The sequence below is a fragment of the Dermacentor variabilis genome, chromosome 5 (assembly GCF_050947875.1).
Source record: "Dermacentor variabilis isolate Ectoservices chromosome 5, ASM5094787v1, whole genome shotgun sequence".
In the NCBI taxonomy this organism is placed as follows: domain Eukaryota; kingdom Metazoa; phylum Arthropoda; class Arachnida; order Ixodida; family Ixodidae; genus Dermacentor; species Dermacentor variabilis.
Genome location: NC_134572.1, coordinates 129,065,168 through 129,085,730, shown reverse-complemented (window position 1 = coordinate 129,085,730; position 20,563 = coordinate 129,065,168). Strand labels below are relative to the sequence as shown.

Sequence of the window (20,563 nt, the reverse complement as noted above, 5' to 3'; positions counted from 1 at the left end):
CGCGCCGCCGCGTATTTCAGTGCCTACAGCTAACCAATAAAACTGAGAGAGAGAGAGAGAGAAGGAGATTCTTGTGTATGGGAAGGAAAGGTTGGGGTATAGTGCAGCGCAGTAACTGTCTCTCAGCAGAGGACACCTCAACCGCGCTGCACAGGGGGTAGGGAATGAAAGTAGGGGGAGAGAAGGAGCACCAGAAACAGCAGCACGCCGCGGAAATGTGATGGAGCTAAAGGCGGTCGGCGAGGCCGACAGCCTCGGCGAATGTCCGGAGCGCATGTAGAAGTGTCCTGTGGCGTGAAGGGCAGCCCTAGGGGTGCAGGAGTTCAGTCACGGTGTCGCACGGCAGGCCGTGCTATAAAACTGAGAGAGCACGTTACGAAAGCCACAAAGTGGAGAGGAGTTGAGCGGCGGGAGAGAGCACTGCGGTAAGTATAACACGGCGGTGCGTCGCCGGGACACAGTTCGACGCGCCGAATGCGTATGGAGATATGCATGCCGACGCTCCTTTATAAATGACACTGAATGGAACGTTACTGATGCAAAGCGCGCAAAACTAAGAACTCTCCTGGAAGAAGTTCCACATTCTCATCTCCTGGAAGAAGTTCCACATTCTCATACGCGTTCGCATACAGCTTAAGCTGGGGGAAGAGAAAACATAAACACATTGCAGTTGAAACGATGTGCTGACCACGCTCGAATTATTTCGTTAAATCGGGAAGTTATTAAGATCGAGAAAAGCATTTCGCGTTCTTTCAAAATCTAAAATTGTAACGTAGCTGCACGAAAGGGCTACTGCGGCATTGTATTTGCCCCTAATCTAGCCACCTGTCACACAAACCATGAAATAGCTGACTACCGCCGCCCCTACCGAGGCGGTGCTGAGTCGGCTGTTCCGTGCAGCCTCGTCAGAATAAAGCTAGGGATATGACCATGGCACCTAGATGTTTTAACGCGATAGCTTCGGAGAGCACGCTTGAATAAGTCCCTGTCTGACAAAATTAGAAAGAAATCGCCGCTTATTTTTACTCTATTTCGGTGAAAACTTCGTTAAATTGAATTCAGCCAAGTTTATTTCGTTAATTTGGGTTGATGATAACGTTAAACCCAATGAGTACCTGCCAGGGAATGTAAATTTCTTCGTTAAATCGGGAACTTCGTAAAGTCGAGTTTCGTTAGATCGAGTTTTAAGTGTATTTGCAATAGCAAAACAAGACATTTTACTTCGCGTGGTATTACGTCTTATCTTTTTCTGATTTTCCCTCCCGCGTTTTGGCAGATGCGCCGCTCGTGGAAGCTACGCCGATTCAGTGTCCGTTCCAAGAAACGAAATGCTCTGTCAAACGCTGCCGCGAACAACTCCCTGCAGTGACATAGGTGCAGACGCCCCGCCCCTGTATTTTTTCCTTCGTTGCCACAAGATTAGAAAACCTGTCAGTTTCAGTTGTAGATTATTGAGCAATATTTTTCACACAACGGTATGTTAGAATACAATGATGCAATATTCATATACAATGATAGTGGTTACACAAGAAAAGATAACTAAAATGAAACAGTAAAGAAAGATGCAAGGACAGGAATTAAAAGCTGCTGAAATAGCAACCTGACGGGATTCCTGACCCTGATATTTCAGAGCAGCTTGTAAGCAAACGGTGAAATAAAATACATGCACGTAAAAAATAACAATCAGTAAAAAGTGTAAACAAACAGCGAAAGAAAAATACACATATCAAAGATACATTACATATTGAAGAAAAACACATCACATATACAATGTCGCGGGTATGACTTTGTCCCTCATGGCACGCCTGCGGAGTGCTGCCTTGGCTGCTGTGTTGCAGTGGCAGCCCTAGACGAGGTGACGACTGGCTGCACGACTACAGCTGGTGTCGCATGATGCGTCGGTGCTCAGGCGTTGATGGCGAATTACGTAGCGGCACTATGTCTCAGCATGTTGGCGGGGAGTTCGAAGCCCGCTAGCGGCGAGCCACGGAACATAGGACTTCGACTGATCCGCGGGATGGCGGAAGGCAACGGGTATGACTGCATGCTGTCGTACGAGGCCGACATGCAGGATTAGGAATTGGGGCGAAACAGCTCTGCGTAACTTTGGGAGAGGAGACAACGGGAAAGGACCATGAGAGCAAGTGTGTTGTCCTGTCTTCTAAAATTATGCAGCTATCTTTCGCACCAATCATATTCCAGCTAGCCATAAGCAAGCCATGTTATATACTGCAGACTCCATGGATTACGTCTGGGTTGCACGATGCGGGGTTTTCCTCTGCTGAACGGAGTCGCATGTAGAACTGACATTCCATACACTACCGACAGCTAGTTGTAGTGATCGACTTTCAGAGCACAAATCTGCTCGCGTCTCTATTTATGGCCTCCCAATGCGTATAGACGTAGCGGACATGCCACAATGAACCATTTTTATGCAAGTAGTCCCTGCTGTGAGCAGTTCCTGTTTCGCTAGGACGCAGTGCAGTGACGGAGTGCAGCGGTGGCTTAGAGGTAGAACACCCGCCTCGCGTGCAGGAGGTCCGTGGTTCGAATCCCGGTGCCGCGTAGTTTTCCACCGGATTTAAAAATTCGCGTGTTGATAAAATTGCATAAACAGGCCTGCAGTGTGGCCTGATCCCGGTGACCAGAACCGGTAACGCACTCCCTCACCAGAGAAGGATTGGCCACCCTGGTGCAGTACTTGGCCACAACCTCCTATATGAACAGTTTTGTTGATATCTGAACTTTCGGTTGTACTTTATTTTGGCGCAGGGTGATACTGACTCAAGTACAGACACTCCATCTGCACAGCCAAGCAAAGGACAAAAGTCGACTGTACAGGTACGCATGATGTTAAATCTCTATGACAACGCTATAACCTAACTGTATGAACAAGCGCTGATGCCTCTTGGCACTATATCTATAAAATTGCGCACCTGATCCCGCCGTGGCTGAGAAAAACAAGATCTGTATAATGAACCTATTTGTTCAAAATTTTGCTACGCAATATCGCTTTGGGGTACAACCATCAGAACAAATTACACGAAATTGATTACCTCCCCGAAAATAATTATTCGCTCATATGCAAAAAAAGAAAAAAAGAACTGTGGCTGTTTTGCACATCTGCGAACAGTGCCACTATTCCAGAAATATGACATGCTGCGAGCGGACTGCATATACTATATGGAAATTTTTCTAGAAAGAAAAAAAAACTCAGGCATGCAAAGGAGTGAACGTAACCACTCTGGATCAAGAACGTGTAATAAAAGAAAGAAAATTTCTTGCTACATAGCACACAACCTAGACCAAAAAACAACTGAAAGCATACGTTTTGTGTACAGTCCACAAAAATAATGAACAGATGCAGTGAATATGCACCCTTAAAACTTCAACTACAGTTAAAAAAGTAATACAAGGTTGGTTACATAGAGAGGATACACTTTAAATTGGATAAATGAGCTTATAAAATGAAAAAAAGTTTCTGCCATGCAGTACATATATTTTATTTTCAGAATGCCACCTTACATGATTTCTTTTTTTGTATTTTTGTATTGAAACAAATATGTTTGAAGGTGTGCGTATCCTGTTTCCAGTTATTATTTTCATTTTATTTCGCATAACTTTAGCGAACAGTTTGGATGTGATATATTTTTGTGCGCATGCTGTTGCTATACACGGCGGTATAAGGCTGATGACGTTTTAATATTTTTTATTTTATTTTGTATAATTTTAGCACACAATTAGGATGTAAGAATTTATTGTTGGTACGTATGCTGTTGCTGCTCTATAAATTTGAAGAAGCTTGAATATAACAATAATACACATTACTACCGTGATTTTTCACTGTAGTCAACGCTGCTGGCATTTTCAAAATTAGGCGTATGTATGTGCTCTGCTGTCGAGCTTGTCGTTTGCGGAGGCTGAGACATTTGTCAGGCTTTATGCCTTAAGTCGTAGCCCACCCTCGTTTGAATGAACGAGAAATGAAATTCAAATTCAAAGTCTTTTACCACGTGCACGTTCAGAAGAAGCCCACCTTTAAGCCGGCCATATATAGTGGTCAATTTCGACCGCGATGGCAACTGATTATTGCGCGGCCAAGAACGAATGCACCGACACCAACCGAGGCCCACGCTGACGATGGATCCGAATTAGTTTTTACTTTTATTTCAGTCATACTGCAGTTATAGAGATCATCTCCGGTAGGACGAAAACTCAATCCCTGAGCCTTCAAATCCAACGACCATCAATCAGACGCAGGTCATCGGCGGTGACGTTGCAGCGAGTGGGACGAGGGAAGCCCACATCCCGATTGCAGCGCCTGCGCAGCCGCAAGAAGAACACGACGCTGTGCGCTTCAATGCGCTCACCTTGGCTTGGATCTGGGGACTGCTGCCCGGAGGGCTGGTGGGTGTTTCGCTCGCCTACGTCCTGTGGTCCATGGTAAGTGGCGCTGCGGTATACCGTGCGGAGAGACTGGTTGGCGACGCTCCGTACCAAAAAAAAAAAAAAAAGAGAGCGAGAGAAGGGGACCCTCCCGCCCTTATAATCAATAGAGCAGACTTGTACGACCTTGCCGAATCATGTCCCAATTTCTAGCTGCAAAGCATATATGGTGCAAAAAAGGAGTTACACAGCAACTGGTAATGCACAGGACACACTGTCGACAGCACAAGCGTTAAGGTGTCTTTCTTTTTGTGTGTGATCTTAGTGGTAAATGCTGTGTATTTCCGCAAATATCAACTAGGCCAAGAAGCAGTTCTTTTGAGCAATTTCCAGCGGAATCGTCAAGCTATTTCTTTTTTTAGCTGTTGCATTAGTGTTTCTTTACTGCCTGTAATTAAATCTCGCAATCTCGAACTTTTCCGCCTTATGTAATACATAACCTGGCCTCAATTTCTGGTGTGTTCCAATGTGGTGCAGCGTCTAGCGGTACCAGGGTATCGGGAAAACATGTCTGTAACGCTTCTGAGCTGTTTAGTTAACCCCACTACCTGCATGTTTGGTACGCTGAGGGTGATGCCTGAAAATCCTGATTTTAGCGCTAGAAGCTTAATCCAAAGCACATAGTTGCGTTTCTCATACGCGGAGCAAGGTTTGAATTGTGAATAGTCGCACAAACAAATTGGTAATTAATTACTATACCAATTAATTTTACTTCAACAGCATTTCGTTGTTCCTTTGACATGGAACGTCGTAACTTCGGTAAAACGCGAAACTTAAGTGCAACATGTTAGTTTGTTGTACGACAATGTATGACTGTTAAAGGGGAGGCGAACTCAGGCAAAAATTTAGTAAAGATCTCTTTTGTTTTGGACATGAAACGCCTTCAAAATTGGTCAGAGGGAGTCGGTTGCTAAAACCACATGTAGCGAAAACATGTTATGCTATGATCGCTTACATATTCTTAACCGTATTAAACCCACGCACTTTACTTTGGTATTGTTGTACAAAAAAAAAATAAAATTATAATCAGCAACTCCTTCATGAATCTGTCTCGTGCACAGATGGCACCGCTGTCGCACCCCGCATGACGCAATCGGAGCTAAACTTAGCCTCGCGCCCGGCTCTAAGAGAGTCGTAGCTCGTTAGCACGTTTGCCGATACTGAGCGGATGTGGTCATGTTTGAGGGAGCTCACTGAGTAACAGTATGCATAATCCATAAAACCCAAACCGGAGCTCATCAGGAGTTATAAGACCTATAAGTGTGCAATTTGTCGCAGACATTTCACTCTTTCTCGGCTATGGTGCCCTTGCGTTCAACACTTAAGATCCAGAAAAAGCGAGGTGAAACGTACGCAGCAACACAGAGGGTTACTCAACTCATTTGACCCCGGTGTAACGTGTCTTTCTTCATAGAGTGCACAGACGTAGGCAATTGAGACAAGCGCAATAGTTCCACCCATCTAAGAGTGCGGTAGGCTCGAGCGGCGCAGGGCAATCTCGGGTGCCACCAGTAGAGGGTGGATTATTATTTCGATAGCAATTATATGGACACTTCTGGCGAATTTTGGCGTCACCGTCACTGTCGCCGTAGCCGTGATGTTCCGTATAAAGTGCAAGGGCGGTACCACCGTCGCCGCACACCGCATACTACGTGAGGGGAGCTGACGATCGCAGCCCAAGGGAGCAAAGCAGGGAGGAAACACGCAGTATTCTGTCGCGCGAAAGGTCCCGGGGGGATGGGCGGGAGGGAGGGACGGAGGGAGGGGTGGCATTGTATTCCGGCAGGAACTGCGTATTGCGCTTCCGCACCCGACGGCCACCGACGATCGCGCCTCAATCTAGCGCGTGCAAGGGAAGAAAGCGGCGAGAAAACGTGCTGTCTTCCGTCGCGCGCGTGGCGTTGGGGGAGGCGTTGTACTGCGGCAGCAACTGCGCATTGCGCGGCCGCGCGCGTCCTATCTTGAAAGCGATCTGCGTTCGGGGCACAGTCTAGGTGCAACGGCGGCTCGTGTCTTTGTGCTTGCAGCGTTCTCGCCCCTCAGTTTGCGTTGAAGCGATGCACAGCATGAAGGTCACTTCGCTCACTGCTGCTGCCGCGCTTCCTCACGCCAGCATTTTGACAGCGAATGCCCGCGGTCATCGAGTGTGATATGTCTGCCTGAGCGCGCTGACAGCAGGCTTGTTAATTTAGATGGTAAGCGAACGTTTGCAAGCTTATACGGCTGATAAAACTATCAGGATCCGTCAATACGTTTCACAGAAACCATTGAAGGACCATGCTGCTATCCTTACTTCGCATAACTGTTTACGCATTTGCTATCGTAATCGATGTCTCGCCTTTCAGGCAAAACTGCTTTTTTTCTGTACACTAGTGCCCAAACAGCCTCTGCAGAACAAATGGGTCCACTCGAATAGGGAGCTAACCCGCGTCAGAATTCGACCGTAAGAGCCGCACTAGCTGTAACGTAAGTTAGGCGTCAATCTTTTCAATGCGAGAATAAATGTAACTGGTGTGTTTGGTTACGCCATTTCTACCCTAGTGCCGATGGATCCTCTCCAGCAGGCACAAGACGTTTCACGCTCCCAACTGCGGCCTTTATACAGCCTACTCGACTTTTTATTGCTTTTTTTTTGTGGTGCGAAAGTACTCGCGGTGCCAGATGTAACAGTGATTAGGGTTTTAAAATTTTTCTTGATGTGGTATGTTGTTTGTACTTTGTGAAGTGAATAGTTTACTGCAAAGGTCGTATTTAAACTCAAAAACCTCATACTGTGCATACACTGGCCATGTAAAACCCTGCCCATTTTTTTGCCAAATAAGAAGTCGGCGCCCACAATTTTCTCAGACTAGCAGGAAAACGTCCTACGTTTTACACATGCATTAGCATTAGAACACATGCATAAAGCTTCGGGGCGCTTCTAAAGGTAATTTACTTTATCTTTCTGCAGTTTTAAGTGTAAAAACCACGATATAATTATGAGGCACGTCGTGTTGGGGGACTTCGGATTATTTTGACCACCTTGCGTTCTTTAACATGCACTCAATGCACGGTGCACGAGCGTTTTTGCATTCCGCCTCCATCGGAATGCGTGCTACCGCGGCAGGAATCGAATCAGCAACCTCGTTCTCAGCAGCGGAACGATATAGTCATAGAGCTACCGCGGTGAGTAATAATTTACCAAAGAAAGTTGAATCATTCGATTACTGTTAAACTTTACCACCACATGATCCATAGCACGGCGCCCGTTCCCTGCAAGTTTAAATTTGTTGCCACAGCTGCCTTCGAGAAACGGAAACAGTGCGGATAAAGTTTGTATGATGCATTCGAGTGCTTGCTGAAAAGGTGTCACAATTAGAGTACACACTGTAAACTTTGATTGCACATCAGCCATATATAAGAACTTCCCAACCTCCTCCCCCTGCCTCTCGGCCCCCAAATTCTTAAGTTAGAGGGAGTTTTATAAATCGGAATATACTGCTGACTGAACGGGTGCCTCAATATCCCTTATGCTTGAAGCGTGCTAAGAGAAAGAAAAAAAGCACTGGAACTAGCATATAAGTGGTTGCTTTCTGCTGCGGCAGATGGCCACGTACCTGGATATAGTTTTCTTGCTATATTTGGGACTAACAATTTATATGCGGAAATGTTACGAAAGTTTTAAATGTCATATATATATATATATATATATATATATATATAGTACAGTGCATGCGAAAAAAAAAACGACTTTTTCTTACTGACATAATTATCGAAGTGCGGGCAAAAAGCTAGTGTTTGCGGTCAAAATGGAGCCCGCCGACGTTATAGACAGTGCTTAAAGTGCAGGGGAGTCATAGGGCGACGACCAGTATAGGAATGCATCATGTAACCGCGCAAACAACAAAGGACAAAGAAGGAAACACACAGGACAGGCGCGGAACTTCAACCAGTATAGAGCGCGCACACTCGCATACGCTGATATATAATCATGACCATATAAAGCTAGCAGACAGTGAAGCCTAGGAAAGCATCGGGGAATTTGCTGTGATTGAAACTGAAATGTAGAAAAGAATAAAAAAGGTAAATGAAAGTGGACGAAAAGATAACGTGTTGCCGGTGGGAGCCGAGCCTACAACCTCAGCATTACGCGTGCGTGACACTGCCAGTTCGACTACCGCGACGCCTATGAATTCGTCCACTAACTTTGATATTTATGTTTACTAGTTCTAGCCCTGGGGAGTATTGGCCAGCGTCACTCAGAGCCATGATGGGCGGATGTGGAAAACCCTTTTCTTTTGCCCGATGACGGCACGTAACACGTGAACGTAGTTGAGTAGGTACGTGGCTAATAAGCCCTCGTTAGTTCTAGCCACCGTACCCTCGTGCGCCACCTAATAACATCAAGGCTGCCAGATTGGAGACCCTCGCTATCAATGAACCAGAGAAGAAACGAAACTCAGGGGCTCCTCGGTTTTTTGTTATTCCTGACCATATAGAGCTAAGAGTCACTGAAGTCAAGGAAAGCATTGGGGAAATTAGCTGTAGTTGAAATGTAGAAAATAATGAAGAAAAGGGAAATAAAAGTGGACGAAAAGATACCTTGTCACCGGTGGGAGCCGAACCCACAACCTCTGCATTACGCGTGCGTAGCACTACCATTGTTTTACGGTGGCGGCTATCAAGTCGTGCACTAAGTTGGGTATATATGTTTGCTAGATCTAGTCCCGCGAGGGTTGGCCGGCGCCACTCAGTGCCATGATGGGCGGATGTCGAACATAGTTTTTATTGCGGCAGCATTGATATGGACAATCCAGGCGCATTTCTGCCGTTGGCGTCGGACTCACCGTGATATTCCGTACAGTCCAAGGGCGATAACATCGTCGCCGCGCGCCGTATGCTATATATGTGCGAGTGAAAGCGTGCGACGGTAAGCCGACGATACCGGCACAAGCTCGCGTGCGCAAGTGAGGAAAGCGGGGAGGGAGCGCGCAGTCTTCCGTCACGCGCAAGATACCGTGGGGAGGGGAGGCGTCCTACTTCGGTGGCGGCGCGGGCTTTATCTTGAAAGTGATCTGCGACGGGGACAGAGTGCGCCCAGTGCTCATAGTTTCGTGTGCGCTGTCTTTTCGCCCCTTAGTTGGCGTTGAAGTGAGGCAGCACGAAGGCCGATTCGCTCGCTTCTGCTGCCGCGCTTCTTCACTCCAGCGTTTTGACAACGGGTTTCCGCGGTCATCGAGTGACATGTGTTATGTATGCCTGTGTGCGCGTGACACCATGCTTGTCAATTTAGCTCGTAAGGGAATGTTTACAACATTATACGGCCGATAAAACCACTATAGTTACTTCGTATAGCTGTCTATATAGTTACTTCGTATAGCTGACCGTCACTGCTGCGGCGCTTGCCGGTCTAGTGCTGGTCAGGTGAACATACTGGTGGCTGCGTAGGTGTGACGCGCACTCTATGGCCGTTTATTCTGTCATAAATTCATCGACGCTCGTCGGCGGGTTCCGCACAAGACCCACAAACAGCTGCTCCTTTACGCCGCGCATGAGGTGGCTGAATTTTTTTTGCCTCGGGCATATCGGGGCCTCCACGACGACAAAGACGAGCTGTGTCCTCAGCGAACATGGCAACAGTTTCATTCGGCTTTTGAATCCGCGATTCGAGAAGACGCTGCGCGTGGTTTCGCCTTTCGGTGCTCCCGAACGTATGGCGGAACTCATCCCAGCTTGGCCAGATTCCCTCGCGATTTACGAACCACATGCGGGCTCCGTCTTCAAGAGAGAAATACACATGGGATAGCTTCTGTCCACCATGCCACTCATTATACTTGACTTCGCGCTCGTATTCCTCGAGCCAGCCTTCTGCATCCTCGTAGGCATTGCCGTGGAAGCTCACGGGAGATCGAGGAGTCGGAAGAGTCACCTGTGCAGGGCCTGGGTCTGCCATGGCTTGGGCACTCGTGGTAACAGGTAGACTTCCTGGTAGGGGACCAAATTCTGGGCTTAGGCCTAGTAGGTGATGGCTGGCGCGGTGAATGGGTGTTTCGACCCGAGGAAAACAACCTGGGCTTCATGTGGGGCTGTTGACAGGCGTCCCAAACATTTACCTAGCGCCTCCACCAGTGTGGCGATTCACAAGCAGCAGGAATTGATAAAAAAAAGAGGGCAGGACACTTTAATTGCAGGGCAAATGAAAAACGATTGCGCAAGGACCTCTTCTTCTCTTCAGTAATGCGCGCGACCTTCGTCTTCCTCTAAGTGCCGCGTACTGGATGTGGCAATGTGTATATATATATATATATATATATATATATATATATATATATATATATATATATATATATATATATATATATATATGGTAGTCCAGTGAGAAGCGATAGTGATATTACGGATAAAGAAATTTATAAATGGGGAAACGCATACGCGCTGTGAAGACTGGAACGGCACTCCTTGTGATATTGACTTTAATGTGTGCCGTACTTCCTATATGACTAAATGTGATTCTTCGTGACAGTGATAACTCTCACAGGCCAAGGAAGTTGTGCTTGGGACGTTCACCTATTGCTTCCTTTATTGGCACTGAAAAAGCCAACTTCAAGCAGTGTGGGGATGGCAACTTTCTGTAGATAAATACATTTTCGTGGCTCTGCACACAAATCTGTTATTCTCAGTGTATTTCGGGCATTTAACGTACCGATTCAATCAAGCAGTTAGAAAAATTGGGCATTCTGGAAACGTTTATTTGAAAAATTACTCGGGAGGTAAAAGCATAAATTTATGGGAACTGAAATCAAATAACTATAGCTGCAACACAGAACATTACTTGCCTCACTTAATTGACAACCTCAGGTACTTCCAACAATATATTTTATGCTTTAAACTTTGGATTTTGTCCACTTACAAAAGTGGACAAAATGCATGCGTCTTTGGTATAACGCAGCACTCATAATGCACAACTAAACGATTTAAAATTAACTGGTAACCTAAAGAAACCAATACGAACCTTCACTAATTCATGAGCGCTTCACGCTCAGGTGGCTCATGCGCCAGTATGCTGTGCCAACAGTCTTAGTCGAACAATAAGGGTGGTGACCGTCATGTGCAGTGCCTCGGGGAAACGCGTGCAGCTGTGCGACAATACCTGCTTTCCTGTTTTTGCTCACGCCACATCAACCGATTAATCGCGACTGAATCATTAATCGAAAAATTGAGGAGTTGGGGTTGCCCTGCACAAGGCACTACTGGTGAGTAAAGCACCTCCATCTGCAGTGCTTGTCAAATGGGTGCCGCAGTGCTACAGTTTACCTTAATAGGGGGGCGGACGACTGTAGAGGAATTTACCGCTGTCTGTCTGTGTAGCGGAAGCACATCGCCGAAAGCATGGCTCAGGTATGCAACACGAGCGACTGCCGGTACGCGACGGAGCTGCTGAAATCCACGCTGGACCACAGATTCGAGCCGTGCGACGACTTCTACAGCTTCGTATGCTCGCGCTTCAATGGACCCGGGTTCGACGTCATCACTTCGGTGAGTCTATGCTGGGATCGTCTTGCCACTCCATGGGTTAATCCGACGCAACACCGGCAGAAAGCTTTTTAATCGCACGGACGACAAAGGGGCCATAAATAGCGCAGAATGACAACTTTTCGAAATCGGGCATCCTGACTGATGAAGAAGTAGTACGGTCTATAGAATTAAAAAAAAATAATATTGCGTGTATCAGATTTCAGAACGTCATTCCTGGATTACTCGAAGAGGCCGATGTAAGTTGCATAATAAATCGAAAAATTTTGCATAAAGCTCTCATTAGCAAAAGTTCACGAATTATTTTTACCTGCTTTAGACATGAAACGTCTTTCAGTTCGGTGTAGGACGTCGCTTGCTAAAACGGCGTGTAACAAAAATGTGTTATACATTTGTGGCTTATACCTTTGCAGCCGTACTACCCTCGCGCCTTATTTTAGCGGAAGTTCTTAGCAGAAAAAGAAAACAAAAAACTTCACACGTTCATGCATGTATCGCGTGCGTCGACGGCGCTATTGCCGCGCCAGGCATGACGCAATCGACGCTAAATTTACCCTCTCGCTCGGCGTTCAGAGATGCATAGCTCGGCAGTACGTTTGTCGAGCTGAAAGAGAGTTATCGCGTTTGAGAGAGCTCCCTCAGCCATAGTATAGGCATAATCCATGAAACCAAAGACCGGGGCTCATCAGGAATTCTAAGGCCTGCAGGTGTGGAATCAGTAACAGAAATTTCACGATTGCTCAGCTATGGTGTTACCGCGTTCTACACGTGCGGAACAATGTGGCGCGTAGAGAGTCGGGCAGCAAGACAAAGGGATATCCAACCCCCTGTGAACCACGGCGGAACGGGTCCGTCTCCGTAGAGAACGCAGGCGCAGGTCACTGTGGCAAGCGCAAGCGTTGGAACCCCAACCATCTACAAGAGCAGTTGTGCCGACCGGCACAAAGCAGTCTCGGGCGGCGCCAGTAGCGGGGGGGGGGGAGGTTGTCTCATTTCTTAGAGCTAGAGTCTACTAGAATAGTCTAGTACACTGTACTTAGAGTCCAACACCCTTTTAAAAGCGAAGCCTTTCTTTGCGAATATGGCTGGAGGCCGGGTTTCGTGCCCGCGCGTGCTGCGGCCTGGCTGTTCTCTGCAGAATAGGCCAACCAATCACAGCGCAGTACGCGCGCCATGCGTGCCACTTTGTTCCTTGCGCCACCACCAGATGGCTCTCGCATCCGCGGTAGCGCCGCCGCCGGCCTTTGTCGGGGAAAGAAAAAAAAAGAACCGGAAACGGACTGAGTTTTACTCAGCCATGTTGCTGAAATCTAACCAGAAAGCTCCCTTTCGCACATCCACGGTAGCGGTGGCGGCATCGCATTAACCTCTGTAGAATGCCCGAATATAGCATTCCGTGTCACTTTGTTCGGGCATTCGACAAAAAAAGTGTTTCGGCTCTCTATGCAGTCACAGAAAGGTTCGCTGTACATAGATTTCAGCTCGTTGCATCTGCTGCATCTGCATTTTATTAAAGCAAACGGGCCCACTACGAGTACGGAACGAGCAGGTTTGCTAGATTACACCGCAAGACCGCCACTAGTGTAACAAAGTTAAGACTGTAAGCTTTCTAATGCGTGAACAAATGTAACTTGCGTGTTTCGTTACGTCGATTTTTGTGCCCTAGTGCCCATATGCCCTCCACAGCCCGCACAAGACTTTTCACGCTTTCGACTGCTGCGTCCCTGGTACAGCCTGCCCGATTCTTTTTAAGTGGAGCTTTTTTTTTTTTGCACCCTCTCGGATTTTTTTTACCGTGGCGGCTGGCTGCTGTTTTGCCGAATATTTCATATTAAAAAAAATTGAATTACCTGCCCGCTGGTGGGATCGACTCTCGGTACAACAAGTTTCGTGCTTTATGGGTTTGTCACAGTTTTGTGCTTTAAGGGCCTTATTAAGAAATTATGTGCTGTGCTGCATTCGGTTAGTTCGTATGTGCTATTGTACCTGCTACTCTTTAACTCTACTCCTTTTTGCTACCCCCCTACCCATTTGCAGTGTCAAACTGGTGCTGTGGGTACTTAAACGATAAAAGAACTAGTTATTTTATGACAAATCCGAATTTACAAATTGTAGCCTTTGAATTGGCAAAGCCATGTCCACTTGGGACAAATACTCAACATGGCACCAGTTTTGAGATAGTGATTTCTAAAGTGTGCGACGAAATATTTTTTATTTATTTATACATATACCTCACAGGCTCCAACTGGAGTATTGCGTGAGGGGGGTAAGAGAAACAACATGTCGAAAACAGGAGCAAAAAACATAGCTAACAACAAATCAAACAATTGAAAAAAAAAAGTTGAATCGAAATACGCCGAACAACATCAAGCAAACGAAGAACAAAAACACCCTGGACGATCAGAAACGCGCATGGCTCATCAAATTCCTGCAAAGAACTGCAAGTGCATGTCAAGTGACATGCTGTCCACAGAATGACAGTCAAGTGACATGGTACAAATGAAACATGTGCGCATAACTACGGAATCATTTTTTTTAATGTTTCTCTAAACGTGTCCAGATTATTAATTTCAACATTGTGGCTTGGAAGATCGTTTCAAGCTGCTATTGCCAGAGGTAATGCAGATTTGTTAAATGCATTTGTGTGGCCGAAAACACGTGTGAAACTGTGTGCGTTATATAAGCGGCGAGATGTGCGAAATGGGCGGGAAAGGGGTAATGTAGTTGCGTGTTGACTGTGAGTGATTTTGTGCAGTAAGCAAAGCAGAGCTATCGTCCTTCTAGATTCTAGAGATGGGAGTGATAGTGATTTCTTTATAGCAGTCACGCTAGAATGCCTACTGTAATCTTTCGCGATGAAACGCGCGGCACGGTTTTGAACAGATTCGAGAGAATTTATTGAATATTCCTGATGTGGCGACCAGATGGCGGAAGCGAATTCAAGCTGCGGACGAACAAAGGTTCTGTACGCTATTGCACGAGTGGCTGAAGGGGCTTCACGTAGGTTTCGTTTTAGGTAACCAAGTGTGCTAGATGCTTTTGCTGTAACATGTTTTGTATGCGTCTTCCATGATAAGTTTGTTGTAATATGAATACCAAGATATTTGTACAAGGGGGTGACAGTGACAGCACTGTTGTTAAGCGAGTAAGTGTAAAGAGAGTTAGTTTGTCATATATTGGCGTTCTAGTTATTTTTCTGCTTTAGGTCATAAAACGGCATTTTGCAAGAAAAGCTAAGTGGAACAACATCGAATTTTTACAGCAAGTTTGGCAGCGCATACCTCTAAACCGATGCCTTCCTCAGAATTCCTTTCAAGTACATATCTCTCGCAAACTCAATGGCTACAATTCTGCAATTTGTACCGTAAAATAACTAGTTCAAAACTTAATCATTAAAATTTTTCAGTTAGATGATCAGGAATTTCAATTTCTGGCGCAAATAATGTCCCTCTCATCGAACAATCCAGTTCAAGAATTAAAATTGTGCCATCTGCTACAAGAAATTATTTAAAAATTCTGTATTAAAAAAAGGATATTAATCAACCACCTGGTATATTTAAAGACTGTACCTTCACATCGAGACTATGAGACGTGTCACCTCCTCATATTTGGAAATTTGAGACCTAGATTTTCTCCATACCCTGACATCTATTTTATCACCCTTCCCTACAAATCCTACGCCTTTCTCTTATTTACAGATTCTTACAGCTGTCCTGCTCGCTATACAGTGTTCCCATTCAATTGCAGCTTGTGCATATCATTCTCCCCATGGTGCATTTAAATCCTAGTGCTCGCCTTGTCTGATGAGGGCTGAAGAAAATTACCACTAATAAAAAGTATGCTCTATCATTTCCCGAGTTTGCAGTGCATGGGACAGAGGCCAGTGTCATTTACACTGTCAGAGAAGACAAAAGTAGCATAACCAGTTAAATGAATCTCGTACTCAAAGAGGGCCAATCAGAAGTCTATATTCCACATCAGTACCCATAGTAGTTCAACCAACCATAGCCCCATTTCGCTTACTAGTAACCGCACTTCATCGAAGTTTCGTGGTGGGGGTGCTTTTGTTCTTATTGTACCTTTTTTCCGCATATTTTTAGCGCTCATAAATAAGTATTAATTTTCTTCCAATCAACCTTAGCCGTGAGCACAGTGCCACGCCCGTGTTTTACCTTCTTCTTGAGTCGTACCGTTAAAAATTTGAAACAAATTCTGGGGCTTTACGTTCGAAAAGCACAATCTGATTATGAGCCAAACTGTAGTAGGGGACTCGGTATTAATTTTCCCTACATGGGCTTCTTTGGCGTGCGCCTAAATGTGTATGTGAGCGTTTTTGCATTTCGCCCCAATTGAAATGCTGCCATCGCGGCCGGGATCGGACTTGCGACATCAAGCCCAGATGCGCAAAGCTATAGCCCCTGGACTACCGCGGAATGTGTCGTGTCTTTCGCTGTACAGCACATTAAGTCGTTGCCAATAGGCCCCATTTTACGTTCGGTGAATATTTTAAGGAACTCTTTAAGACTTGCTATTGTGCAATGCGGCTGCCACATTTTAGTGCGTTGCCTTTCTGCGCCCACATCGAAGACCGTGTGTCGCGGTGATCGCACTTTTATGTCAGCACCGCATGTAACCACAGGTCCAGCAGTACATGCGTGACCTGACCGAATCCACGCTGCACGCTGTCGACGTTCCGCTCTCGCATCAGAACTCCACTCAGAAGGCTGCTGGCCTGTTCCGCGCCTGCGTCAGTATGGCGAACACTACTAGATCCGAGGTGCGCAATTACGGTTACTTCAAATTTTCTGCTGACTTTCTGCATTCTGTGACTGCGAGAGTTGTGCCGGCATTGCGCATTCTGTGATTGCAGAAGCTCTGCAGATTTTCCACATTATGTGACTGCAGAAGTTCCGTGGGCTTTTGCGCATTCTGTGATTGCTGAAGTTCTGCAGACTTTACGCAACATGTGACTGCAGAAGTTCTGTGGGCTTGCTGCATTCTGTGATTACAGAAGCCTTGCAGATTTCCCGCATTATGTGAGTGCAGAACTTCTGCGGGCTTTCCGCATTCCGTGGCAGCAAAAGTTCTGCAGACTTTCCACGTTATGTGACTGCAGAAGCTCTGCGGACTTTCTGCATTCTGTGGTTGCAGAAGGCCTGAAGACTTTCCACATTATGTGTCTGCGAACATTCAGCAGACTGTCTGCGTTCTCTGACTGCGAAAGTTTTGTAGACTTACTTCACACTTTCTGCATCCCGTCAGTGCAAAGCATTTGCAGATTTTCTGCAAAAATAAATGTCTACTATTTGGTAACAAAGAGGTCACAGAGGGTGGCAGGAAGTCTGCAGACTGTCTACATGTTTTCTTCAGACCTGAGATTCCTATTTTTCCTATAATTTTTGTAGGAAGAATACAAAGTTTCTGTAAAGGGTTTGTAGGAAGAATACAAAGTTTCTGTAAAGGGTTGCCTATGAATGGCTGGTAATTACGAGGCGTACGAAAGTCTCTATCAATATAACGCTTTCTGTAAAATACCAAGACTAGTGGTTATTAAAACAAGCGACAATGAACGAAATGTAAGTAGGAATGTAGACTCGAAGCTTTTAGAGAAGCAACCAGTAATTCTTATGTTCTGCTTAATCCCTTCAGGCGGTGGTTGCACAATTGTGCATGCCAGGATATCACGTAAAAAGAAAACCACGGATGAATTTAATGATATTTAGGATGTGCCACAAACACCTTGACACGCCTCTGGCTTGACCTGTACTGTGAAATTAAATAACTTTGCGTTTGCTCTCGGTAGTACGTCACCACTAGCGAGTTTAGTTCTTTCGTTGTTTTTCACAACGTTTTACATGCAGCGTATATTTAAGGTGCCTGAACGGGTGTCTTTCAAGAGTGCTAGGCATAAAATATTCCATATTTTAATATTTGACAATCCTGCAGAGAGCTCTCTTATAGCGTCCGCAATCTGTACCCTTGACGAAACTAGCAGAATGAGTGAAAATTCTTAATCCGTTCCGTAGTGTTATGCTTTTCAATATTCCGAAGATGAAATAAATGGGATGATACTCAAGGTTCAATGCACAGGTAATTGTTTGATGCCTGAAGATGATAAATAAGTAATTATTGTGCCTAATATATAATTAACAAGCTTTTAATTGTTAGCTGTACGGCCACTATGTCAGTACAAGGTTTGTAGAACACGTTGGATACGATGCAAAGGCATAGTGTATTGGCGCAAACCGGGGCTGTGTCTTGGTAAAGAAGCGTGTTTTGGAGGTCCCTTACTAATGTTTTGTTTTCTCAGAGTTATTTCCTACCACCGTAGCTCGCGAGCGCGATGAAGCTTATAAACGTCGTAAGCGGCTCCCTCGCTAGAACTAATGTCACCATCTGTATATATAAGCTCCGAAATTTCTTCGCCTTTCGATGTCCTTGTAACAATAAACACAACCACTAAAGCACTTAAATTCGAGCCACGGCTCAGGTACGCGAGTACGAAGGGCACCTTTTTGATCGATCTATATGTCGAAGATACTGCTTAGTGGACTTATTATGATAAGCACACATGAATAATTCACAGAATACGTCCACGGCATCGTCCGTAACGAACTTGTTAAATTTGTTGGTCTAAAATGTTGTTCACTCTATTTTGACGTTTCTTTCGTTCGTTTCATAATTAGGTATTTACGCAGAATATCTCCTCATGAAAGAAGTATGCTTACAAGTTCTAATACGGAAGTTGCATGAAATACTAAGCTTCATTCAAACTTGTTTCGCCCAGCTTTGGCCTATTCTTCGGCCAACTACTGTGTAGACTTAAAGTGAAATATTGTCATCTGCCCGACTTAGCATTAAGTTACAAAAAAGGAAGTATTTCTCAGAAAGAGGGCCTTAACAGCTAAAAAAAAATCGTCCTTGTTTAGAGATCAAACCCAGGACCAACGCCGTTCCGGAGTGGTTGCTCTAGACCAAGAAGTTAGTATATCGCAGAACGAGGCTGAAATAAATCAACAACTTGAACCATAGGAACACTTATTATTGTGAGTATGGCAAACTAGTTGTGCCGAAATGCCCAAGGGGAAGAAAGTTTTGTGAAATGGTTAGCCGAGTTGATAAAGCGTTGCATTAACTGGTCAGCAATGGAGATGTGCAGAAGAACTTAGGGGTATTTGTGAAAAAAAAAAGAAGCAGCGGGATCATCATAGGCATAGGTAACTTTACGAGATAAAGTGAATAGGCAGAGTGATTTGCATCAGTGAGTGACCTGCATCGCCACGACGACGATGTTAATTCAGGTGCCTGCACTGAAGTCGTTCCTCGACATAGTCGGACTCGACCTGTCCAACATGCCGCCCGATCCCAACTTCAACATCGCCGAGAGGATCGTGAGGCTGGGCTTCGAGTACGGCTTTCCGACCTACGTCAAGTTCGGATGCATAACCCTGAAGTGGCAAGCAAAGAAAATTTTGACCGTACGTCTGACCCCTTTCAAAGGAACACGGAAGGTCATAAACTTCGAGAGGCGCCTGTCTAAATACACGGGAACGGACTAAGGTCTGGATCCGAGGTGCAGTTTTAATCGGCGCGGAAAACGACGGCAATACAAGAAGGAACTACTTAGGACGAGCGCCACCTAATAACTAAAGTTGAATAAGAAGAAAACAAAAAAGGGGACTCAATCTGCGTGCGCATGTCATTAAGTCAATGAAAGAGATCACCATGCGTTCGCATCTCACAATTTAACAAAGGGATAGACGCCTCCCATACGCGATCATCAGACATTATCTGTTTGCGAAAGCCTTCTGCAAGTTCACGAAATTTTTTTCTCTTTGTGCTTGACGACTATCACAGTCCTATCGAAAAAAGGCTTACAACCACAGGCTTATACAGTGTGCTTAAAGATGGGAGGTAAGCGTTACCTTTAAGGTATTATTGTGCTGACGCAGGCTGCTTGCCAGTCTGTCCATTGTAGGCTTTTCCACAAGACAGTAGGATCTCGCAAGATGCACCTGTTTTTAGTGGTCATTTATCTCCTTTTCTTTAGATGTACAGGCGCGGCCACTGTTAGAGGTAACACGGCGCGCGTGGCCGCGCTCCTCGGACCACCAAGTGGGCGGACCACCAGAAACGAGCTGTTTCTGAGGCTCAGGCGTGCGTCGCTTGCTCAGGCGCACATTTCGTTGTCGCGCCGAACGCTGCGTTGCTCGACGCTCACCGCGTCCGGGGCGCGTAGTCGCTGCGCCGTAGCCCATTGTCTTACACCCCTTGGCGGGTCGACGGGAACGCTGTCGCGTTCCACTCTTGAAGGCGAAGCTTAAGCGTCCTCCAATTTTTTTCTCCAGCGTGGCGTCGCGGAGTTCGACGCGCGCGCGCGCTACGTCGGAGTATATAGCTCGTTTCTAAGGCAACACCGCGTTCACTAGAGGCGCTTTTGTACCGCTTCGAAGCATCGAACTCGTGGCTCAGTGGTAACGTCTCCGCCTCACACTCCGGAGACCCTGGTTCGATTCCCACCCAGCCCATCTTGGAAGTTGCTTTTTAACGCGACAGCGTTAAGGAGCTCGTGTCGCAGAAAAGCTGGTGTCGTCGGCGTCCGCGG

At 45.9% G+C, this 20,563-nt stretch overlaps 1 protein-coding gene across 3 annotated transcripts in view; it reads left to right on the top strand.

The window, feature by feature from the left end:
- LOC142581968 (neprilysin-1-like) overlaps positions 1-20,563 on the top strand; it is a 55,520-nt gene that overhangs the window by 7,827 nt on the left and 27,130 nt on the right. For all 3 annotated transcript variants that reach the window (XM_075691402.1, XM_075691401.1, XM_075691403.1), the window contains exons 2-6: positions 2,773-2,841; positions 4,255-4,443; positions 11,794-11,961; positions 16,598-16,735; positions 19,260-19,436. In XM_075691402.1, coding sequence (XP_075547517.1) covers positions 2,773-2,841; positions 4,255-4,443; positions 11,794-11,961; positions 16,598-16,735; positions 19,260-19,436 — 741 coding nt within the window. The remainder of the gene's footprint in view (positions 1-2,772; positions 2,842-4,254; positions 4,444-11,793; positions 11,962-16,597; positions 16,736-19,259; positions 19,437-20,563) is intronic.